Consider the following 26,628-nt stretch of genomic DNA (forward strand, 5'->3'; position numbering starts at 1 on the left):
TTTGAGTTAGAACCTTTAATTGCATTGTAACAATGTTAAAAACAGAGGAATACATTAATAAGACAATACACTACCAAAGTGAAATTTAATAGAACAAAGAATTAAGGACAAGCAGAGATTCATCAAAAAGCCAAATGTACAAACTGAACCACCACCATAATAATTTCACGAAAAATGGCATCATCGATTACTTCTGCCTTTTTTTTTTGCTCAAAAAATGTCAATGTACTTTAATAAGAGTAACATTAGTACGTGGCCTGCGTGTGTTTTAGGATTAGTGCTGTGCCCAGCCTATCAGCCCTGGAGAGCGGAGTGTGGAATGTGTGTGTCTGTGGGTGGAGCCCTGTAAGCTGCTGATGCTGCTCAGGCTGGCCACGTCACTAGTTGTCGAACCGTGTGTAAGCGTTGTCCTCCGTGTACAGGCCTTTGTGGGCGACACACAGCACGCAAGGTTAGCAAAGGCTTCCAGAGGGTTGTGCGCATAGTCATCAACAATCGAGATGTTGTTTGATATATGGTATGCAATCAGCCCATCGATGACAATAATATTCACTTAATACACCTAAACATTAATAGTCTTTACACCATTGGAAACCTCATTTGCCAGTAACAAAATATTAAAGGGTAAAAAAACAATTATCATATTTTGTTACTGGCAAATGAGGTTTCCAATGGTGTACATGCTTACCCCGAGCTCTCATACTCTGATGGTGCATTGCCTTTGAGTTGTGCGCCTTTTGGCGTCTTCTGGTCCAACACCATGTGAGTACGAGGCTCTAAAGAAAGCTGTCTCGGGTGTGGACCAATCAATTTCAAGGACAGTGCCACATACATTATCAGAGTTGTTGTTTTTTGTTTGCGTTCTGACCGCAGGTATTGTGGTCAATGTAAACATGACTCCTTGTCAAAAAAGGTGTGAGTTTTGTTGCCAGATTAAAGGGTAAAAAAAACAATTCTCATTAATAGTCTTTTTCAACCAGCAGCTGAATGAAGGCGTTCGTACACAAATGCCTTGGGGGTTATCTGACCAATTGTCACTTGTTTTTGCACTACCAGATCTAATGCCTGCAAGAGCATTCGTACGCATACCACGCAGCTACCTTCAAAAGCAAATGCCTCAGACTTCTTTGGCACCGGTCGTAGCAGCAGAGCCTGATAATAGTCCATACAGGGTTCTTCAATGATACAGTCTAACAGGCCCAAATAATAAAAGCAGCGTAAGTGTAAGCGGGGCCACGCAACAGCGCAAGTCGCGAGATGTCTTTTAACGTCACGGCGTCGCGTGTACGGGCGCTGTGACGTTGCATGGCGTCGTGACATCACAACGGCTGTGCATCGTCACGCAGTGCTGGATGAAGGCCTCTCGCAAGCCGTCGCAACCCTTCAACGTCACACGATGCAACACACGCCATCAAGCTTCTGCACAGGAGTTGGTTTCATCGCAACAGCTCCACAGTTGTCAGTCTCCTGGGCGAGTTCTCTACTTTGGCCGCGATTCCATCGTTAGCCTCGAACACCGGCCATCATCCCTCCTCGCGGCGTATCCTGCAAAAGCTCAACTTACTTTCCCTCGCAGTCAATGTCTTCAACTTGTGTTTGCTCTGATTCATGTCTTGCGCTTCCCGTTTCTCAAGTGTACTTCCTAGCATGCATCCCTGAATGCTACTTTGCACTTTCAAACTATTTCCGCATGTTCTTTGTGTGCAATAACCAGCGCATGCGACCATGAATGGGTGCATTGTCCTCCGCTCTCTAATCTCTATCGTGATGATCTTTGCCTTGACCTCACAATCAGTATCACTCGTCGACAGCTTTAGCACCTCCTATCTCTTGTTTAGTACACTTTCATTTTGCTAATCTGTTTCTCTTTGTCTTGGCAAGCCATGTCTCTTGGTTGACTGCCAGATGAAGAACCCTGTTATAGACTTGTCATTCACACTACGTTATCACTGCAGTACACATAAAGCTAACATGTCAAGCAAGTAGCCTTTTTTTCCAAAAAAGCTGCTATGCCTCTTTTCAAAATATCTTAATGTATTATGGACAGAAAATGCTGTCTCCAACAATAAGCCATAACCATCTGCTTGCTTTTCTGAAAGATATGCGAGAGTATATTATGAACTACAAAACAGTATTAAGGATTGTTAAATAATTTAAGATGCATATCAGATCGCTTCTCACCATATTTCTTGCGAATTTCATCATTCCTGGCCTTCCGTTCCACCTTCCTGTTGGAAGACATTGATGCTCTCAGTCACATGATACAACCTGAATGTTGTCAAAAAATCCGCAGTGAGGCTGACACAATTTTCTGAACTTTTGCCAAGGTGAAGAAATGTGATATGTTGAACTTTTTTTCGCACCATATGTAGCTAACTTTGCTAATCGGAGGTGTGGGGGAAGGACAACAAACTAAAGACAAAAAGCAGTTCTACACAAATTAGTTTTCAATCTAAATTCAAAAGTGCATAGCTCCAGTGACTTCCTAATACAGTAAAACCTTGAATTGCGAGTAACTTGGTCTGTGAGTGTTTTTCAAGACGAGCACATTTTTTAAAATAAATATTAATTTGTTAAACGAGCGAGGTCTTGCAATACGAGTAGTGTACGTATACGCTTTGTCTGCCGAGCGTCACGTGATCACAACTGATATACGAGTGCTTTGATATACGAGTGCTTAGGATTACAAACACGTTTCTGGAACGAATTATGCTCGCAATCCAAGGTTTTACTGGGTAGGAAACACAGGACGGCCGCAGAAGCGCGATGGAGTGACCGTGTTTATTTGGTGAATAGCCAAAAGCCGCTGCAAGGATGACCGGAGTTTGCGTGATATCACCTTCCATGGGAAGTGATGACCGCGCATACCGTACCAACTTAGTAGGCGAGGTTATTACACCGTTTCTTCACGAGAGTAGTTTTGGTTTTTGTTCCGATTCCCATTTACTGCACTGCTGCATTTTATTTTATTTGGTTCTTTCGGTAAAGTCACGTTGAAGGGAAACAATAAAATAAAATAATATCTATAAAACAATAAAATTACCTGATAACTGCCTGTGTTGCAGTCGAAACGTCGTGATAATTTTATTGTTTTATATATATTTTATTATTTTATTGCTTCCCTTCAACGTGACTTTACCGAAAGAACCATGAATATGAATCACTGCAGTCATGAAAGCTTTAAATCAAAATTAATTTTATTTGTTTTGCTTTTGCAATTTTGGCGACCCAGATCACTGCAGCAAATGAATCTATCCTGGTCTCTTGAGTTTTCACCTGGCTAAACTAAATAAACGAAACTATTCTGAGGGTCTAAGGCTATCACGGAGCAAGGAGCTGTGTTTCGGAGACATAGTCTGCAGTAGTTTCACAATTGGGGGCGGCTATTGTAACGCACAATCCCAATTGAGTAATTTGCAGGTGAGTTTTTTTCACATTGGGATTTTTGGCCAACACCATGGGAGGAAGAGCTTGCTTAACAAGAGGAGAACGTACAAAACTCCACGCAGCAAGGCACTCGAGTCGGGAATCGAACCCAGGTCGTCCTTGCTGCGAGGCACGACTGTTACCACTGCGCCACCCTGCCACCCGAGCGCTAACGAACATCCGATGATCGTTTCCGCGTGTGAACGTGGAAGACTCACCGCTCTTCAATGCGCACCACCCGATCGGCCTTTTCCCGGGTAGCCTTCTCTTTCTCCAGCTGCCGCGCTCTAGAAAGCCACACAAGGCGCATGCTCAACTCGCTGCCCCTCACTCACGCCACACTCACTCACTCGTGCCGCACACACACACACATACTGCACACACACTCACTCGTGCCGCACACACACACTGCATACACACTCACTCACTCGTGCCACACACACACACACACTCGTGCCACACACACACACACACTCACTCGTGCCGCACACACACACACATTCACTCGTGCCGCACACATATTCACTCACTCACTCGTGCCGCACACACACACTGCACACACTCACACACTCACTCACTCGTGCCGCACACACACACACTCACTCGTGCCGCACACACACACACACACATTCACTCGTGCCGCACACATATTCACTCACTCACTCGTGCCGCACACACACACTGCACACACTCACACACTCACTCACTCGTGCCGCACACACACACACTCACTCGTGCCGCACACACACACTGCACACACTCACACACTGCACACACAGACACTCACTCGTGCCGCACACACACACACTCACACACTCGTGCCGCACACACACACTCACTCGTGCCGCACACACACTCACACACTCGTGCCGCACACACACACACTCACTCATTCACTCGTGATGCACACACACACACTGCACCACACACTGCACACACACACACACTGCACCACACACTGCACCACACACTGCACACACTCACTCACGCCGCACACACACACTCACTCACGCCGCACACATACACACACTCACTCACGCCGCACACACACACACTGCACACACACACACTGCACACACACACTGCACACACACACTCTCACTCACGCCGCACACACACATTGCACACACACACACACTGCACACACACACACTCTCACTCGCGCTGCACACACACACACACTGCACACACTCACTCACGCCGCACACACACACACTCACTCACGCCGGACACACAGACACACACTGCACACACACTCACTCACACACACTGCACACACACACACTCACTCACGCCGCACACACACACTGCACACACACACACTCACTCGCGCTTCCCACACTAACTCGCAACGCATAAACAACCACCCGCAAAGGTCACCCAACCCCACATGACAGTGACGTCTTGAGCCAACTTCATCATTAGGTGATTGTGGGCGTCTGTCTGCCCATAACATCATCAAGGTATTGTGTAGCATTTCTTAAACGGGCTACATCTTGCCGAAAGCATTCAATACGGATGACACTAGTCCTGGGTTCATAAGAGGTTTTTTTTTTTGGGTTAGATTGGGTAAATATATAAATGTGTCGTTAAAACCCGTCACCACCCAACACAGCCAACTAGTAAGGGTTGTCGTCTAAACAGAACGTGGCCAATTCGCCACTAGTACAGCACTAGTGTATAGTGCAGTGTAAGGTGGATAATGTAGTGTATAGTGTAGTATACTAGTACAGCACACCGCTGTGTTGGAGGGCCAAGCCACAACATTTGCAATCTGAGTACGACGTTTGGCCAGTAATTACAACTAGCTTCATCAGGCGACAGCCAGATTTGTGGAGAAGCCCTCCCGTTTCGTTCCTTATATAGAGGCGTGGATGTGGTGACCACGCTTCTGCGCTTTTGCACAACGTGGGAGGGGATTAATGAGTGCTGGGTCAATGACTGTAAACGGCTGTTAATGGGTGACATTGGTCAAGATTGTTGTTCTGGGACTGTTCTTGCTGTAGTTTTGCTGCCATGCCCAAGCTTGGGAATTGGTGTAATTAGGCAATTTTGAACTTAAACACTAAATTGATTTCACGTATTTATTTTTAGAGCTTTGCTTTCCTTTCCTAGACTTTGTACTCTAATCGTTCGTTGTATCGTTTGTTGTTGTAACTTTCTGACCCGCCCCGTCTGGGCATCTGCGAAAAATAACTTTATAGCTCATCGGATTTCTCCAGTGCAAATTAAGATTCTGATTCTGCGAGCAGCGTTTCCCAAGTGCCCGTCCTCATACCACGGTGCACATTTCCACGTTTTCCCAGTCCTCTCCATGCTAATACAAATGAAGTAATTACACACTGCATGCGGCTGATGATTGGTAAACAAGAGAGAAATGGAACTACAATACATTTCAATACGGTCGGTGGAATGACATCACGAAAATGCTGTAATTAATTAAGCTTCAAATTAATATCTGACAAGCAGTGACACCAAGATTGAGTACCAATCTACAAGATAACAGCATTTTGTAAATGTTTTCGGTTGGGTCTAATAGCAGTCATGCTCTTGATTTACCCAGGAACGCCTCACCGAGCCTCAGGACATATTTTTCACAACAGGAACTGCAACAGGATATATCACCAATTGCGTTTGTGAATGTTTGGCACATGGGAGGAACCTGGAATTCCCGTAAAATCCCCACACATACAACAGGATAACACTGAAAGATCCACACAGATGGATTCAAGTATCTATTGTTGCAACCCTGTCCTGTGGATACCGCAGAGCCATAGACCAACTGCACCCCAAGGTTTAAGAAAGAGATAAGACCAATCTTAGAATCAGTTCCTATCTGTGGCTAATCAATATCCGGATATTGTGACACGCATGGTATGAATTTACGAACTATGGTGTTATTATATAATTTCAGCTTAAGCGAATTTGCCAGATCTCAAAATTATTATTTGAATATATTACTGTAGTGTGACATCGCAAGTTTCAATGTTTTTGCACGTAACCAAGTGGCCAGTAAGATCACCAATGAGACAGACTGCATGGGGTTGGCAGTCCAATTTCTGCACAGAAATGGTCATCCACGACCTCCTGTATACCAGGCGAGGTAGTTAACATCTCCTAGCCACCACGGTGCCCCTGTTCTGGCCAGCGCGTTCACTCGTCCATTTTTAAAATGACCAACGGCCTGGCAAATGCCACTGGAACTTGTATGGCGCTGTATTAATGTGCATTATTATTATTGTTGTTGTTGTTGTGTGTAGTCCTTAGTAGAGAAACAGGGAAGCCTCACCGCTTGGAACTCTTGCTCTCGCGACAGCAGCAGCAGTAGCAGCAGATGCACATCGCAAGCAGCAGCACGCCGGCCACCACAGACATGGTGATGATCAGAGCCTCAAAGTTCACTGCAAAAGGGGCAACACACGTCGGCAGCATACGCCATCACAACACAGCGGCGATCCTCCCCCCACGCACTACCTGCTTATCTGCCAATCAACATGTTGTTCCACAGATGGAATTTGGAGTTGTCAGGTGTGCAAATGCTGCCTCGCTTGTAGAAGGGCTGGGAGTTCCCCTGCCGAGCAACATTCATTGTTTCAGGACACTCAGAACCAGCATAAGAATATTTATTTATACTGGAGGAATGAAATGAGCTATAAAGCTATTTTTCACAGACGTAACACACACTCAATGTGTGCGTTACATTTCAATGGAGGAGAAAGAAGGTAGGGGGGCTTGCCCGCTGTAGAGACACTGGGCGTGTAATGATACGGTGTCCGTTGTGGAGCACGGAGTTACCTAATGCACCGGTATACATTACAACACACCCCAATGCATTCAGGTTGGCTGCCGTGAACATTCAGGAATGCAATAAGCAATTGTGTAACATAGTAAGGCGTGCTGATAAGTACTAATGAAAACAAAGCTGGTCTTTGCTGCGCTGCACCTTGCAAATGGTATGTATTAACGTTGAGGGGTTGTCTACATGAGGCTGATGTTTCTTTTCAGTAAGTAAACACTCCTTTTCTTAATTTTTTTGTTACAGATTGCAAGTAGAGACAATCGAATACTCTTGATATAAGCAACCACAAACATGATTTGCATATCAGAGGCGTTTCCAATCGGATCTCGCTCACATTAATGAACGTGTAAACACAATATGCCTAAGCCATCCCACAAGGCCAAGACAGTGCACGCTGATGTTACGAAGGTTTAGTTATATCAAGTTTTAGTTTGACTTTAATGCACCATGCAATGTAATACTATCACTTACATTTGTATCATAAGGTTTGCTTTGTGAACATATTTTTTTATGGAATGTGCAATATATATTATCATCATTTGTATTACTACGCTTGTTTACCCAGGAAAGCCTCCCTCTGAGTGTCACGACTTTTTCAGGAGGATCCTGCCAAGTTTTCACAGATTGGGGGTTGATGATTGCTGTGTGTTTTACAATTTGCGGTGTAATTTTTAAAATTTGGACCGTGGTGCCGGCACACAATGGCCTAATCTTGCAAATGACTTCACGGGATGTTTAATGTAGTGATTTTACGGTTATTATACCCACAGTAATAACCAGGGAGGCTGCTGGATTTGAACCGTGAAGCTCTGCAAAGAGCAGCGAATGCACTACAGCTAGCCCATGTCACGGCCACATATAGATGACGATGTATGAATGATATCCTAAAAGTTCTGTGGTTTCATTTCAAATCTGTTGCCCATCATACGCCTATTTGCTTGGTCACCATTGGTGAGGCATTCTAGTGAAAACAGAGCCTTTCTTTGGTTAAGAACCAAATGAGAATTGAAACCCACATCTCCTCAGGGTTCGGCATTATAGCATATAAGGTCAATAGCTCAGTGGAAAAAGCGGAAACAATATTTCTGCAGTTTTTTCTGACAAAACAGGAGGAAACCACCTCGAAATTCCATCGTGAGAATCGGGTCACTCTTACTAATCGGCGCTGTGTGAATGTGCAGCTGATACATCCGGTAGCGGCCGTGTGAATGTGTGGCCGATGCATCCGGTAGCGACCGTGTGAATGTGCGGCCGATGCATCCGGTAGCGGCCGTGTGAATGCATGGCAGATGCATTCGGTAGCGACCGTGTGAATGCATGGCCGATGCATTCGGTAGCGACCATGTGTATGTGCACCGTACCCCAGCAGACGCCCCAGCGGGCCTTGGAGAGCGCGCACACTGAAGAGGAGGGCAGGATGGTCTTCACGGGGTAGTCCAGGCACGAGTTGTTGGAGAAACACCACAGGCACTGAACACAAACATGGCTGTGTCAGCACTGAAGAAGATAAATCCTCGATTCGTTTGACATTCACAAACATGTCAGCACTCCCTTGCGATTTCCAAACCAGACATTGTTACCGGGAACTAGGCACATATGTATATAAAGACCTGAATCCGTACATCTCAAAAACATCTAGGATTCTTCCGTAAAATGTAGAAAGCTTACATTTGGTACATAGGTAGCTTTTAGGATGCAAAAAAGTGAGAAAAATGTGAAAATCCGATATTTTTTATTTTAAGGTCCCCAAATCTCGATTTTTAGTGCACCATAAACATGTTTGTGCGTATCATTCAGAAACCATTTAAAATATAATATTGCGGTTTTTTTCGTTGTATAGAGCGTTACACAGCAAATGAAATTTAAGCAAAAACCATTGTTCTATTTTTTTAATTGTCTTTCAAATATTTCGGATTCAAGCGGTTTTGAACGAAAAAATACGTATTTTATGTTCAAATATGAATAATTCGAAAACGGTAAAAGATAGGAGCTTCCCTCAAGAGTATCGAGTTCAATATTTTTTGTTCTTTATAATAAAAAAACTAATCTTTAAATTGAGAGTTGACAAGTCGTCAACAATTTTAGTTTCTTTGCACAAAAAAAAACAAATTTTAGAAGTAGTTGTTAGTGTCTGATCGTAGATACAAATTGTAAAAATAAAATCATGCCAGGTTCATTATTATATTTGTAGAGGAGTATTGTGAGTAATCAATGAGGGGGCGAGCGGGTTGAGAGTCAAGGATGACGTAACGTCACGGGTTATGCAAGGGGCTTTGGGAAAGCACTTTCGGGGAACGTGGGCGGGGCCGAGATGGGGGGAGGAGCCGCCCAAGGGGTTGTTAAGGGGGACCACGTGACGGGGGCGTGGTCGTAGTTGGGAGCCAGGGTAAGGACCGGCTGGAAGAGGGTCTCTCTCTCTTCGTCACGGAGGGGTGTTGGCTGATCCCCCGCTCCGGGCAGACGAGTGAGAGAGCCAAAGGGATAGCCGGAGTAAAAGAGTAGGGTAGAGGACCAGGGTCTCTCTCTCCTCGTCACGGAGCGGTGTTGGCTGATCCCCCGCTCCGGGCAGACGAGTGAGAGAGCCAAAGGGATAGTCGAGGGTAGGGTCAAAATAGTATTCAGTGTCCAGGTGAAGGACCGAGAGAGAGTGCACCTACACTGGTGTGAGTGTGGGATGCCGAGTGTGGGAGTGTTTTAATAAACAGCAACAGCCCTTCGAGTATTCCTCGTCTCTGTGTTGTTGTACTGCACAACACATTTATTGAAAACTTTTGCCTGGCAAAGACAGGTTTCATCAACTAGCTTGTTTATATTTTAATTAAAAAAAATAACGTACAGTTTAACACGTAGGCTTTCATAATAAAGGTTTTTGGGTTAGATCGCGTTATTTATAAATGTGTCGCAATCCTCCACCACCCGACACGACCAATCAGTAAAAAATGTGTCACAAGGTTTATATCGGATCAATTGCTTATGCGGCAAGTATTATATTGGACAGACGGGACGTAGCATTAGCGTAAGACTGAAAGAATACCAAAGGAACATTAAATTCACCCAAACACAGCTTGTCAGCAGTGGCAGAGCATGCTTGCCAACAAGGACATTCAATTGGTTTTGATAACGTTGAAGTGTTATGCATAATTAATTATTACTGGCCATGACTAGTTAGAGAATCAATCGAAATTGAGAAGAATTCAAATAATTTCAACTGCTGTGAAAGCTGCAGGCTCAGTGCAGCCAGGAAGCGTATTATTAAGTAATACACAACACATATTGCAATTCCTTACAGGTGAGTCACATTCGAAGTGGCTGCTGCTGATCTATTACATAATTGCATACACCCCCACCTCCGCCTCTGATCTCGAATCCTGATGGGGTTCAGCAATGATGACGTAATCCTGCACTATTTAAGACAGGAAGCACGTGGATGGCTTCACTATTCTGGCAAATCGCCCGAAGATGCTAGATGTAATTTCCAGCGAAACGTCGTACTACTCAAATTGTAAATGTTGTGGATCCACTCTTCAACACACCGGTTGGCTAAAGTAGTGAACTAATTGTCTTTTGTCAACGTGACACATTTTTTACTGATTGGCCGTGTCGGATGGTGGAAGGTTGCAACACATTTATGAATCACGCGATCTAACCCAAAAGCCTTTATTATGAATATATAACATATACCAATTGCCATATATGTACGTGGACGTATAGTTATTATTGCGATGAAGCTTGTTTACACAGGAGAGTCTCACCAAGTCTCAAGACCCTCTCTTTCAGGAGGGTCCTGCCAATTATTTTCGCAGGAGGGGGCGATGCTGCTACTGTGTGTTTTGCAATGAAAGTGATTTTCAGGAACACATTTTTCAGCATTGGGATGTTTAGCCAATTTTCAGTAATATTGTACATATGTTTTTGCTGCAAGTAAATATAGTAAAACAAAAATCAATCCCACAATCCCACAGATGACAAAATAACAAACATTTGGATGATACACTAGAATTACTATCACTATTATTTACGTATTTATGAGGCGCAACAGACTCAACAAAGGGCTTCAGAGGACCGTCGATGTCACTCCGTAGGCCCCTTGCTGATATTCTCTAAAAATGCATCTGTACGGCGGCTGACCTCCACTCTGTGTAACTATTTACCGATTCATCTCTCAGAGTTGGACTTTAACAAGAGGCAAATGCAGTACCAAAACACTTTATGGTTTCTTATTGTCAGCAGTGACCAGTGAGATCATCGGTGTCATAACTTGCTACCATAGAACCTGGTTTTATCTCCGATACAGTTATCACCTGGGTATAGAACCCAGAGTATCAACAGTGCTGGCTCAGTCCTCTCACAATGCAACATTGTTTCCCCCCTCCCCCCCGCCTGAGTAAAGCAATCTCCTTCAAAACTAGACTAATACAAGCCACTACAAGCATTGGACCTGTATTCACACACGGGTAAGAGGCTCCCGAATGGAGCCACCTTGTGTGTTCTCAAAATACATTTTGTTCAAGAGCTACTATAATTACATCGAACAAAGGTTGGACTCGAAATTATCTGTACGACGTCCCAGCAAGGACACTGCCGTGTTCCCTCGGTCATGTGATGTACCGCGTATATGAAGCTACAAAAGAGCTCTCAACAAATCGCTGTGAAAATTAAACGATGGAGGCGACTCACACTGACGTTCTTCAGACATTCTTCACAGGACTTGCCGCTCATGGTGTTGCACACTGCAAAAGAAACAAAACAAATGTAATTTTACACGTTAATTATGGCACATGGGGAAAGGTTCAGTTCGAGATATCGTACCGACTGTTAACAAAATTGGGTTCCCCTCGCCCCCACTACCTCCTCACCCCCATCCCATCCCACCATCTTTTTTTCTATCCCATCCAGTACCTGGGCCCACCTCCCCACACCACCCCCCCCCCCCCTCTGATTATCTCCACGTGTTTAGCTGGTCAACCGGATGTAGATGAATAATATGCTTTACAGATTCAATGCAAAACCAGCTCATGGATTAGTCTGTTTGTCTACTGCAATGTATCAACAAAGATGTATTTAAAAGTCAGCGGGTTTGCGCAGGACACGTCGCTCGAAGGGGGGACATTGGCCGGTGGCCAAGGCCGACGTTGGAGAGACAGCCAAAGGAGGGATCGTGCCCAGCAGGGCATCCACCGTGGGAGATGGAGTGATGAATCGGCTCCGTGTGCAGGTACTAGATAATATCGCTACACTGCAGGACTGTGAGAGATGGCGGCACAGTTTGGGAAGCCTTCATCGGGCAGTGGATCGATCATGGTTGGTGATTATGCAAATGGAAAATGTCCGATGGTTTTTACAAGCTCGAGGAAGTGGCAAACACAGGCTTGGCACGTAAAGGTGCAGAGTATCATGAAGACCATTCAGAGATATTTACAAAAGTGAGTCATTCACTCATCGCACGAAAACTCAAATAGGGCACAAGTTCCGTTATCCATGACCAGGATAATTCCTGTTAACTCCTGGGCCCTATAAGAGGTCGAAGTGACAAAAATAGCCATTAAATCCTTGCTATCTAACAGATAACACCACAGCAAAAACATACGCACAACATGACATTGAACTCCTGCTATTTGCAACTGGTAATATCGGTGAGGCCCAGACAAACTCCAATTCCCTCTGCTACCCACAGATTAGACTCCTCTTATCAGTGATTTTGCAGATAGGAGGAAGGTGATGTAATAAGCCACACACACAGGCGCTAAACCCAGCCTATTGTCCACAGGTATGCACAGATAAGAGATGATGATGGATAACTATGTGGATGATGAAGATAATCACGGCCATCGTCATTGCCTTCATTACATTGTCACCGCCACGATCAATGACGAACGCCAGTTATGAAGTTTAGGAAGCAATCGTAGATGTTTAATCACCAGCGGTTGCTATTTACTTTACGTCGGTACTTGTTTTTAGTGCCAAACATAAAAGGGCACGTGGTTAGTATTGTGTTGAGATTTTTATCGGTTACAGCCTTGACGTGTGTACTATAAGCGCATGCAAAGTAATTGTGCAACGTGACTCGATAATCTTTCAAATCTTTACTAAGGCACCATGCAGGTCAGTGCAGGATGGTGGAGGTATAGCCAAGACCGGTTTAGATACCGCTGACTACTGGCTGGGAATCGGACTTAAGGTCGTGGGGTTCATAACAAATGGGCTGGCCACTGTGCTACCACTTAATGCAACACCTAAGTATGTCAAGATAATATCACGTCCAAATAAAATAAAATGCAAACACCGACATTTTTGTAAATTCCGATCTCTGACATAATCAGTGCGAGCTAGCTTCAGCAAGGTTACTCCTCCTATACACAGGCACACCACCACGCTCCCCGCTGTGCACACGTGGCTGAGCAAACGGGAAAACAAATCTCACACATTACGAGAAACACCTATCCACAAATACCATGTGCAAACACCCACACAACCCCTACCAATAACTAAAACCAAAACCAAGTCGGAAGACCGACCGCAGGTTCTGCCTTTGACATAGCATTTAACGTTCGAGAAATTAATTGTGCGCTCCTAAAAAGGTAACCTGGGGTTCGATTTCTTGTCATGGCTAACCAGACTGATAAAGAATGGTCATGTCAACTCTCAGTGAACAATACGGCATGGGGAGGCCTTTTATCCAGCAGTGGATTGCAAAATACTGTGAATGTTTTTACTGCAACGTGCAGCACCGTAATTATCCGAGCATCGAAGCCACGTCACCTCCAGTAGGACCCATGTGGCCTCAACCTCATTCCATTGCCTCCTATAGAAGTACTACGGATCCATGCGTTCTACAGTACACCGGCCTGTAGAGACGATGGAGATACGCCGTCTGTAGCAAGAGCACCATGTAGCAATAGCAGTCTGTAGCAATGCCGGGTGGCTGGGGTCTGTGGCAACACTACCATGAAATCACCCACCATGCTCACCGAAAATACTTTAACCCCACTGCTTCCGTCCACAACCAATTCGGCAAAACAGGCACCTTGCATGCACATCACTCGCCGCTGCTGTTAGCCGCGGCTGGGAATTGAGGTTTGGCCTTGTCCACCGATCTCCCCACTCGAACGTCGTGTTACGATCAAACAGAGCAAAATGATACATTCTCAGGCTGGGATTAAAACCGGGACCGTTGCACTTAAACATTGGGGCATCTGAGCCCCCTTCAATCCAGTGCCGAAGGCCGTAAGGCTAACTTTATATATGCAGTATAGTCATACCGTCATGTATACAACACTGGAGAAGAGCGTACGAGTCAAACCAAGTTCGTCTTGATTAGATAATTCTGTTATTTCATCAACAACATTGCGACCAGCTAACTGGGATGGGATCTTGGTGTTGAGCGCTCCCAGGAATCGGCGTGGGCTTTCGTGTCGTAACTTGGCCGTGGCAACAGGAATGCCAACCAATGAATGGGCAAACGCAACTTCATTAGGCATTAAACAGAAGCGCTTACACAACCTTAACATTGTAAAAAAAACCGGTTCGGCGAGCCCTCGCCAACGTTGACATGCGGGCAGTATACACTTGACAGTGTTTTACACCAACGTGTACCGTGCCACAGTTGAGTGGCGTGCGCCAATGTTGAGCGTTGTTATCACCCACATTAAATTGCTGCTTTTCACCATTTACAAGCGCAGTGCTGCCACGGGGAGTATGTTGACGTCACACGGAGTAAATGGTGAATAGCCTCGCACCGTGCAGCCAAAGAATGTGGTGGTTGGGTCACCTGGGATGGGCATGAGTGAGGTCATAATTGAGCCATTAAAGGACGCAATTACTGGAACCTGTGTCCTACAAGTGCCTCTGTGTAAGAGCTAGAGTGAAGAAGACGCGTTAAAGCGTTAAGAGGTACTGCAGCTGTATGTTCCCATACACACATGGACTCATTTCGTTGATTTGACAACTTTTTGTTGTTGTTTGTGCTTTTTGTTTTGGTGCCAATCCTTAAAAAAAAATATGTTTGCTTGGTAGCAGTAGTAGGGGTTTGCACTTGCTTGGTGTGAATGTACGTGTGTGTGGGGAGCGGGAGTGGAGTGGTCAGCGCGCTGCGCTATGAACCCGGCGACCCGGGTTCGATTCCTGCTCACAGCCAACACCGGTGACGATTATCTGAACCGGTCCTGGGCCTCCCCTAGGTCGACTCAGTCTCAAATGAGTACCTGGTGCGATGTGAAAACATCGCCACTAGGGAGACAACAGGCGACCGGGCGTGGTGTTGGCTACCCACCCCCTCGTGTGCTGTGCGCCGGCCTTCATAGATGCTCACAAACAACACTTGCCCCAACAGTCTGTTACAGGCTATACGGGGATCTTTGTCTTTGTCGGGCTACTTTCACGCTGCACGTAGCTAACCGCGTGTATGACATTTGGTCCTTATCTATAATTAATGTACAGCGTTGGCAGATGCTGTTGGCATGAATGACGCTGCTATATATAAAGTATTGTTATTATTACTACTACTACGAACCTTGAGGTATCTTCACTGTTTTCCACTGTACAACCAAGCTGAGGCAGGGAGGGTTCACAGCCGGTGCCGTGTTCTCACCGTGTGGCCCTGCTTGGCCCCGAGCCAGATGCAGGTGTCTTGTGAGGCCAGGTATCACAGTTTGGTTCTGACAAATAACCAGGGGTAAACTACCTGTACCGGGAGGGTCCATCACTGGCTCAACTCGGATGTGCCAGTGAAAGAGCACTATTTTAGCCAAGGTTAGTAGACACTGGTATGAGATTTTTGTTTATTTTACCAGGTAAAGCCCACTGAGCTATTTTTCTGAAGGGACCAGGCCATAACAAATGATAGCTCAACGAAGTGGCTTATCAATTGGAAATTTATAACAGCCAAATAGTCTGAACGCATGTTGTTGATTCTAAATGTGGAGGGAAAAACCGGAGGACCCGGAGAAAAACCCACGCAACCACGGGGAGAGAGACACGTAAACTCCAAATATACAGGTGTCAGGGTCGGGATCGAACCCATGACCTCCTGCATACCAGGTGAGGTAGTTAACATCTCACCACCGTGCATGACAGAGTGGTGTGGCTTGTACCATAATTTAACATATTTGTCTTATAATGGCTGATGTTGATTTTAACAAAATTACAAATACACGCCACGTATAAAAGCCAAAACAAAAGCCTCACTTAATATTAAGGCTATTTTTTTTATCTCGGTTCTACATTCGAAAGTTCGACCGTTTGTCATGTGGGACGACACCAGAGCAGCTGGGGACAATCCCCACACAAACAAGGGGATTGTCCCCAAATCTCCGCACGGATAAATAAGAAATAAACACTGCATTACTGCCGTCTCAGAACCAGCTCAATGGCAATTGAAACTGCACCAGATGGGCATTAACTACAACCAACAACGTGCCAGTGTTGCCAAATTGCACACCACGTGGGAGCAATTGCATACGGACGATTACAGAAATAAACGTTACAGAAGGGATCTTGTGATAGCACCCCTAAACCAAACCATTCGAGTACAAAGGCCAGTGTCCAAAGAGGCACAGTATTAGTCGAGCACTAAACATGCCCACAAGGCACGCAAGAAATCGTGGACCTTTTCAGGACCCGTCGTTGCCTCCGCCATCGCTGACATTTCCGGCCACGAACATGGATTAAGGGACCGTCCATAAATGACGTCACGCACCTGAGGGCGCGTGGGGGGGGGGGGGTCAGACATTTGTGACGATGTGCGACAAAGGGGGGAGGGTGGTCAAAAATCGTCCAAAACAGCGTGACGTCATTTATGGACGGCCCCTAACTCTGGAGGATGTAAATTCGTGCTGTCCACAGCAGAGAACATCTACTCGAGCTGATGGCTCACATCTTACCTGGCTGCATTGAGGCGCTGCAACAAGAGCTACCCCCCCGCAATAGCCTTGTAATTTTCCGACTGCAGGTGTGATCACACATGCATAGTAATGGAACGTTATGTAAGCAGACGTGTATTATGTAACCTGCGCCGCATACGCACGTACAGTGATACGTGAACACAATCGCAGGTTATTCTGAAATTTCCACACACAAGCAGGGGCGGCAGCGATGCTGCCACAGTGGTTTAATGGTCATCGGCCCAGCGGGATTGTAATCCAGAGGTCGACCGGTTCCATCTCCTTGCGTGGCAGCCGAAACAATGTGGACGTTTTTTTGTAAAGCCTCCTGCCTCTGTCCACCCAGCCGTAGAAATGGGTTCACCACAGTCGATCGGTAGGTTGCGCGTGGTGGGTGAGAGTGTGGGGAATCAATTCCAGATATGGTACAGGGTAGGTAGGTGCGAGATTGCAGTATAGTGGTAGACATTCTGATTGGAGCTCCAACCACACGGCTGTCGAGACAAACATAGTAAACTGTACATATCTGTGAAAAAAATTGAACAGGGTGGGGTCCAGATGTCTTGACTCCCGTTTAATTGTCTAAAAACGTAATCTTTTTAAAGCAGGGTTTATTTAAAACATACATGAATATGCATCGGGAAAAATAAGTAATATATTTTTTTTTTAAACACGCTTTAATGAAATGTACCGTACTCGTAATGTCAGAACTCCACGACTCCAGGAAGTGGCCCCGAAGCTTGCCATAACGAAAGGAGACCGTGTAAATTTCGATTTAAAGCTTTCGTGACTGCAGGGATTCATCTCCTTGGTTCTTTCGGTAAAGTCACCACGTAAAAGGGAAATAATAAACTAATAAAAATAACATTTAAACGTTACCGAAAGAACCAAGAAGATGAAAGGGGCCCTGGTCAACTACAGCCAACGTCAGTTGACCGTGGACAATTCGACCCAAGCCGAAACATCTCCATATATATAAAAGGCAAAGTTGTGATTATGTGTGTCTGTTCAAAATGTTTAGCCTACTTCCCGACATGCAACAAACTTGAAGTTTGCCATGTGGGTACTTTCCAAACTGTACACAATGCAAAAATGATAAAAATACACTTTTGTTTTTTTTAGGGGGGGGGGGAGCTCAATAATGCTTATTTTCTTTTCACGGCAAGTTAGCTGTGACGTCAAATCTGTCACGTGACCCGCGCATGTGGAAGCGTAACACATTGTAGTTCAGTTCAGTTTATTTTGGTATAGCCCTGTGAGCCATTCGGCTCTTGAATCGGGTGCAACCACAACAAAAACACGAACAAGAAAAACATATTAAAGTGACTATGTGACTGTGCAAACAGAAAATCAATGGAAAAAACAGCAAAAATATTCCTGAAAAAAGCATCGTACACCAACGCTGTGTGCAAAAAATCCCAGTGGGATGCAAGTCAAACAACAACAACAACCACACAAAACTTAGATTCAGGCCATAAGTCTAACTCCGTACTACAACAAAACAAACATGTCCAAACCAAAAAACTTTTCCAAATCACCAAAAAATAAAGCCATAATTGCAATGTAACAGTGATCACAAGGACCGTGACCGAATTTTTACAATAAACTACATAAATAACATGTAACACCAAATCCTAGAGCCATAGCTGGCTGTATGAGTTACTCCACAACAACAGAAGCATCGGTCGGAGTATCAAATTTTTCAATGCACCTTTAAGATCAGCACGCTAAATAAAAATACAGATAATACTTTGCAGCGTCATCCGGAGCGAAACAATTTATTTTATTTTATGGCAATAAATAGCAGTGGCAGCTAGGGGTGTACAACTCCTCTAGAGCAGTTTTGAGAGAAGATCTCATTGGTAGCGATTCAAGTTGCAGTTTATTGGCAATAGCATTCCAGACCCTGGGGGCATAAATAGCAAAGGCCCTTCCTCCAGTTTTTGTACGGCAATAGGGAATGTGAAGCTGGTAAATGAGCGAAGACCTGAGGTCAAATTTGTTCTTTGAAACAGAGAGGAGATCCAGCAGGTAGTCTGCGGATTTTTTTGTAAGTACATCGTGAATAAATAAGATCTGGTGCACAAGCCGTCGAACATTAAGAGATGTTAAGTTTGACCCAATGTAGAGATCACAGTGGTGAGTCCTATATGGGCAGTTCAATGTAAATCTTAAGGCCGAGTGATAGATGGAATCAAGCTTCTTCAGTACACTACTTGGGGCTGATTTATACACGTTGTCACAGTAGTCAAGTAGAGGCAGTATGGTAGCTTTGATCAATTCCAAACGAAACATTAGGGGGAAGCAGTGCTTGTGTTGATACAGAAAACCAATTTTTATTTTTGTCTTTTTACCAATATAATCAATGTGATCTTCAAAATTCAGTTTTAAATCCAGGATGACCCCAAGATACTTATAGATCTTGACTTGCTCTATTTGACAATTATTTAAGGAATGTAATTGGGGAAAAATAACGTCCTGCTTTAGTCCTGGTGAGAAGCATAGCACCTTGGTTTTGGAGGTATTCAGGAATAGTTTAAGAGCAACTAGCTGATGTTATAGTTTGTTGAAATCACCCTGTAGCTTAGCAATCACGTCATCTGGAGAGCGGCCAGCAGTAATCAGTATCGTGTCATCTGCAAAAAGATTTACCCTGGAATGATCCAGTTCAGTGCTCAAGTCATTGACATAAAGAGAGAACAAGAGGGGGCCGAGGATGGAACCCTGTGGAACCCCTTTTGTTATCTTAACACTGTTTGACCTCCAACCATCTGTGAATACAGTTTGGGTGCGAGAAAAGGGTAATTTTGTAACCATTTTACTGCGTTTTCGGAAAAACCGAGGCAACTTAGTTTACTAAGCAGGGTGTTGTGGTCTACTGTATCAAAACCTTTGGACAGGTCTAGAAAAAGACAGGCACAGTACTGCTTATATCAAGGCTACTGTAAATGTGATTCAGAGAGTCGAATGCAGCAGATGTGGTGCTGTATTTTTTTCGGAACCCAGATTGTTTTAGATGTAGTAGATTGTTGGTGGACAGGAAACTGCTAATTTGGTAGGTCAATAATTTTTCAAAAATTTTCATCAACGGGGACAAAATTGAGATAGGTCGGTAGTTATTTGGATCATCTTTAGGGCCCCCTTTGTGAAGTGGACAGACATAGGAATGTTTCCATTCTAGAGAACTGATGCTTCTTTGATGGACAGGTTGAAAATATGGGCTATAGGTTTGTATATTAGGTGACCAACAGTTAGTAGAGCAAAGACGGGAATACTATCTGCTCCTGTAGAGGAGGACCCTTTGAGGTAGTGTAGTGGTTAGCGCGCCGCGCTACGAACCCGGCGACCCGAGTTCGATTCCCGCTCATGGCCACCTCCGGTGACGATTATTTGGACCGATCCTGGGCCTCCCCTAGGTCGACTCAGCCTCAAACGAGTAACTGCTGTGGTATGTGAACATCGCCACTGGGGAGACAAAGGCGGCCGGGTGTGGTCAATCCAAGTCCCGGGCGAAGCCGGGTAGTACGGCTAGTAAGATATAAAGAGATTGCTTAAAATATGTTTTTTTTATGATAGAATATAGTATTGTCATCACTATGACATTAGTATACCAAGTTTGCAGTCGATACCACATTGGGAAGTGGGTAAAAATTGAGTTACAATATTTGAGGATACAACAACAACAGACAGAGTGAGTTAAATAAAAGTGTGTAATAATTAAAAAAAATAATGTTCGGAGTCAATAAATTGGGGGTCACAAGACATCTGGACCACACTGTAGACAGTAGTCGAAACCTCCTTATGGGAAAAACAAAACAACAAAACATGTTGTTCCTTTGTTACCGACTTGTTAACGACTCGCTGTAATCCCATTTCTAAAACGGTCGCTTCGGACTTCCCACCCACCACCACCACCCACCACCACCCACCATCACCCACCACCATCACCCACCACAACCACCCACCACAACCACCCACCACCACCACCCCCACCACCACCATCACCCACCACAACCACCAGCCCCCACCAACCCCCACCACCCACCATCACCACCACCACCCACCCCCACTACCCACCACCACCCACCACCCACCACCACCACCCCCAACAGAAATTCGTCCGCCGAGTTGTGCTGCGTGAATGCCCTCACCGGCGCTGGGCCAGTGTAGCCCACGCTCCCCCGGTGCCCCAGCGGCTCTTTATCCTCCACGCTCACGCATTTCATTGACGATATCCAAACAACAAGAGGTGGCCCTTCTTCAAAGCACTCATTACACGGAAATAAAGGTGGCCACTCGTCGCACAGAAGGAGCTCGCCCAACAAATGAACCGCAAAACCTTGCCGATTGACGGGACGCTTGCGTTGCGCCCGAAACGCCGTGATTGATTTTATTTTATACCTACGTGACTTTAACGAAAGAACCAAAGAGTATGGGGATTCCTGCAGTCACGAAAGCTTCAGATCAAGACTTGCTGATCTCGCGAAGGAATATAAGCCATCACGCGAAAGCTAGACATCCTGAAGCGATGCACTTTTAAATCTAGATTTTAAACTAATATCTTTAGAACTGCTCTTTGCGTTTCATTTGCTGTTCTTCCCCCACACCTCCGATTAGTGCGGTTGGCTAGGTACGTTGCGAAAGAAGTTCAGCATACATACGTACAAAGCATGCTGTTTTAAGAAATTGTATTGACGGATGTGGTGAGGGTTTTGTCATTTGCGCTTGTGCACCACTGATGACGCAGCATCACCAAGTAATTTGTGTCATGTTTTACGTTTGGCAAGTTCTAGTTATATCACAAATGATATTGGGAAACATTCACCTGCAAGGACTTATGTTATCCTACAGACGACATTAATAATTGTATCATTAAACTTTATTTCAGGGAATTGATTGTTTGTTAAAAAAAAACCTAAGGCAGACTCTTACAAAAAAGTTACCGAATATTTGAAAATAATTTTCGTAAGATCCCAGGTTCACACATAGAAACCCGAGTTGATTCCGTTACATTATGATTTATAGCGGTCTAAATCCACAAGTTAATACTTGAAACAGTGTACAGGAGTTATTTTCTCTCAACTTCAGGTATAATTAAAGTCTTCGTAAACACTGTACTGTACGCCATATTAGTTGTGAACGTTGTAACTTGGTTTAAATCCCATCGAGACCCATTCTGGTTACACAGCATGTCGTGGGCAAAGTACAGCGCAAACTTTAAAAGTACCGGATATAAAGAACGCTGTCAAACATAAAAATGCAGAACTATCCACCTCAGTGGCGTGTTTACCAAATGGAGTAACTGACTCACAGCCACAAGGAGAGAGCCAAAATAGGAAATAAAAAAACTCTCTGGCAACGTGCGATTGTGGTCAGAACATACAACACGACTCAATGCCCGATTCACAAATACAGAGGAAGAGGCATCAATAGAGGATTCATAATTCCGCTACCCCTGACTCAACCAGCTCAATGTAAAAGTACAGTTGCTGCTCTACAAATCAACATCAGCCATACGAACAGGTCACAAGGACGCGGTGTGTAATGCTGGTGGGCCACGTAGCCATGGGGCCCATGTTAAGTGGCCAATCACGGCCACGAAGGGATGGAGGCACAGCACGACTTTCCCACCCACCCCCTTCTTTTCAAGAGTTGGGAGGCAGATGCCCATACAGTAATCCCACAAGCCAACGCTCATGAAAGTCAATGCTGTTGTGAGAGATTGTTTTTAAATTAAGGTTGTCAATGCTGAGGTGTAAACTCAGCCCATCATCCTGCCAGGGTGGATACAAAAAATACCAACATTTAAGAAACGGTTGTCCTATAGAATGATTTACACTTCTCCTAGGAATGTGGAATTTGCACTACATAGAGAGATACTCGGTTGTTCACAAAGGTTGAACCATTAACGGCAGTCGAATGTCCACATTTTTATCCATTTTTTACAGTTTAAATAAAAAAATATGCAATCAAAATATAAAAAATGTAGAAAAATGGTCAAGTTAGAATTATTGGTTAGTTCAGGATAATGTGATGTTCATTATCTAATATGCAGATATATAATTGCCACCTTTTCCACCAACCAAACCCAGATATCTTTCTCAGTCATCTGAGGTCTACCGTACGAATACAATTCAACCCAATCGCACCAGATCTCGGTACAAATCTTGGGTGGCCACTTGTCCAGGTCAAACCATGACAGCTGGCAACCCGAGGCTCCATGCCCTACAACGTCTGATGTCGCGTCCTGATTCACGGTTTGCTGACTGCAGTAACTCTGGGCTTGGGTAATGGGGGTTAATGAATAAACACACACGCGCGAGCATGGGTTCCATGGGAGACGACAACAAAGCCTACATGAGGGAGATTGGTGACACGGCACTCACAGCCATCTTTGCTGGGCTCTTTGTCACTCGGCAATGGACAGCATCAAAATCCTCGCAATTTCGGAAACTTAACCGCCCTCGCGCAAACTGTAATCTTTCAAATGGAACTTTAGCAGACGCTACCGATGGACAAGTATTTTCAAGAAATATAGTTTCAACGCGGTTATGATATTGTGACAACTTATAACGCTGTATGGGCGCATTGTTTGAAGGGGAGGGGGGGAATCCAATAAACTCTGAAGGGGGGCGGCGAGGGGGGGCATGCCAGTTAATGTTAAACAAACTTTAAACAAAATGTTAAACGCTAACCAGAATGAGTAATGTTCTGTTTTTGTCTACAGTGCATTCTGCTCCAATTCTCATATCCCCCGTGAGCTTTGTGCATGGGAGGAGAGGTTCAATGACAACGTGAACTGGGTGTTACATTGTGACCCAGCATATTTTGACTTTACTATAATTCTCATTTAAAGGGGGGGGGGGGGGTGCTGAATATTCAGCATGTGGGGTGCTCAGCCCCCCTCTTGTATGTACTGTATACAATATATGTTGAACTTCTTTCGCACCGTACGTGGCCAACAGTGCTAATCGGAGGTACCCGGGGGGGGGGGTAAGGGGTGGACACCAAACTAAACACAAAAGCAGATCACGAAAAGGTCGGGGAGGGACGGGAAGGAGTGGAGGGCCGAGGAAAGAGAATGAACAATATAGAAGAGGTGAGCTTGAAGAGGAACTGAAGGAGGTTAAGGAGGGCGATTACTTAATGTACAAGGGAAGTTTATAACAGGGGGGGGGATGTTTCGATATTTTGAAAATGTAAAGTCTAAAGCGAGATGCGGACAACGAATTAAATGGGCTCTTATGTGAGGATGTGACTGTGAGTGCTTTACTGTCTCACGATAGACAACCTCATGTTACTGTCGTTTCATTTTGCAGGCGTGGGTGGGTGTGTCGCGTGTTGTTGATGTTGTAATTGTCACATGAAAGTTAACTGGGTAAGGTTTACAAGTTGATTTGTGTAACCTGAATGTTAGCTCGTCGGAGAGAGACCAGGATAGTCTCGTTGTTTAAGAGTGACCTTGCCAATTGTAGGCGGGGTACAGCGATTGCTGCCTCTGCGGTGTGTCATCCCCATCGAGTCATTTTGATGTTTGGAAATTGAGGCTTAGTTCACACGTGGCCAACTTATTGTCCGGACGCACGAGAAATGGAATCGCAACTCAACTCGCTTTACCCAGAATGAAACGTGACGATGGCTTGTCAGAACTCGTAATCGGCAAATGGTCGCGAAGAAACCCACGCGATGCTTGCCGAGTGAAATTTTTAAAAAAACGTGGTTTGGGTCTCCGCAGCCAAAAAAACACGCCATCAAACTTTGTCATTGGGTTTAGGCCACGGGGCAGTGTGGGTCAAAGCCCTCCACCACCAGACAACATTGGCACATTCAACACGCTGTTCTTTAGAACAGGTTTTTGTGTGTCAAGTTTGTCGTCCTTCCCCGCACCCCCGATTAGAACGTTTGGCGGCCACGTACGGTGCGAAAGAAGTTCAACTTACATACAGACGGTACAGGGATGTTGCTAAATACGTGCCATGGGGCACTCCAACGTCGTATTCCGAGCTCACTTCACCGGTGGTGGGGAAGAACCTTAACTGGCCAGAATTGTATCAAATCAATTGTATTACCAAAAATAATAATTACAATATCTTTATGAAACGCGACAATCTCGTCGGGTGTTGGAGGGTTCATTGGCCAGAGAAGAGGCGTGGAATGTTACTGCCCCGTGGGTCATTTGGTAGCCCAAATGACCGGCTCTGTCCGTCCACGTGAACTCACGCGACCGATAGGACTCTGTGGGGCTGTCAACATCTCGTCGGGTTTGCGTGACAACAACAACACCAACGAACTGGTTACCGTACATCCACGAAAAAGGTTTCGCAATAAACGCAGAATGTTGTACGGTGACTTTAACGCACGTGAGAAGTACTTAGACCGCCGTGGGCACACCACTGCCTATCTGGCCTACACTACACTCAAACTTTTTGTTTTACATGACCAGATAAGGCACACTGAGCTATAACAGCGATCACAAACGGTAGCCTAACGAAGTGGGCTCATCATCGCGTGGGAATATAATCGCAGCGGCCTAATGCTCTAAACGCGTGTTTGTTGATTCCAAATGTGGAGGGGGAAAACGGGAAGAGCCGGGAAAAAAATCCACGCGACCATGGGGGGAGAGGGAGAGACGCAAACTACAAAAACACAGCAGGCACCAGACGTCGGGATCGAACCCACGAACCTCATGTGTACCAGGCGAGGTAGTTAACATCTCATAGCCACCGTGATGATGATGATGAGAGAGACGCAAACTACAAAAACACAGCAGGCACCAGGGATCGGGATCTAACCCACCAACCTCCTGTGTACCAGGCGAGGTAGTTAACATCTCATAGCCACCGTGATGATGATGATGAGAGAGACGCAAACTACAAAAACACAGCAGGCACCAGGGATCGGGATCGAACCCACCAACCTCCTGTATACCATGCGAAGTAGTTAACATCTCAATGCCACCGTGATGATGATGAGAGAGACGCAAACTACAAAAACACAGCAGGCACCAGACGTCGGGATCTAACCCACCAACCTCCTGTGTACCATGCGAGGTAGTTAACATCTCCATAGCCACCGTGATGATGATGAGAGAGAAGCAAACTACAAAAACACAGCAGGCACCAGACGTCGGGATCTAACCCACCAACCTCCTGTGTACCATGCGAGGTAGTTAACATCTCCGTGGCCACCGTGGCGCCCACAGCTAAAGGGTACCGGCGACTATCCGTCCAGCAACGCCTGCTCCAGCCACACTTGCCCCTGAGTAAGAAGCAGCAAGCACGTGGCACTAAACCCCGACCACCGTACTCACGGTCTGCCGATGCCGGCAGCACGGCCACCACGAGCAGGGCCACGGCCGCGTTGAGCATCCCGCAAGCGGCCATCGTGAGGAGGACGAGGAGGAGGTGGAGGGTTGGTGGACGTGCCCGAGGATGTTGTTGACTCTAGAAAGTTAGGCGGAGAAGACGCGGAGAGAGGAGACGGATTAACACGGGGAGATGGGCTGGGCGAACACGGGGAGCGAGT

At 45.4% G+C, this 26,628-nt stretch overlaps 1 protein-coding gene across 1 annotated transcript; it reads right to left on the reverse strand.

Annotated features, from left to right (window-relative positions):
• LOC116938835 (pituitary tumor-transforming gene 1 protein-interacting protein-like) lies at positions 1-26,628 on the reverse strand. The gene is made up of 7 exons (XM_032946538.2): positions 26,414-26,628; positions 11,903-11,955; positions 8,587-8,695; positions 6,716-6,827; positions 3,645-3,713; positions 2,182-2,228; positions 1-424 (listed from the first exon to the last, which is right to left on the reverse strand). The coding sequence occupies exons 1-7, from the start codon at positions 26,484-26,486 to the stop codon at positions 381-383; spliced, it is 507 nt and encodes a 168-aa protein (XP_032802429.1). The 5' UTR covers positions 26,487-26,628; the 3' UTR covers positions 1-380.

This window comes from Petromyzon marinus, chromosome 4, assembly GCF_048934315.1.
Source record: "Petromyzon marinus isolate PM22_M1 ecotype Great Lakes invasive population chromosome 4, UKy_Petmar_22M1.pri1.0, whole genome shotgun sequence".
In the NCBI taxonomy this organism is placed as follows: Eukaryota; Metazoa; Chordata; class Hyperoartia; order Petromyzontiformes; family Petromyzontidae; genus Petromyzon; species Petromyzon marinus.

Bases quoted from the DNA above. Each gene is read 5' to 3' on its own strand.
- LOC116938835 (XM_032946538.2), bottom strand. From the start codon at position 26,486: ATGGCCGCTTGCGGGATGCTCAACGCGGCCGTGGCCCTGCTCGTGGTG. The intron at 11,956-26,413 runs GTGAGTACGGTG...TTTCTTTTGCAG, and splicing joins GCTGCCGGCATCGGCAGACC to TGTGCAACACCATGAGCGGC. The intron at 2,229-3,644 runs GTGAGTCTTCCA...GTCTTCCAACAG, and splicing joins GTGGTGCGCATTGAAGAGCG to GAAGGTGGAACGGAAGGCCA.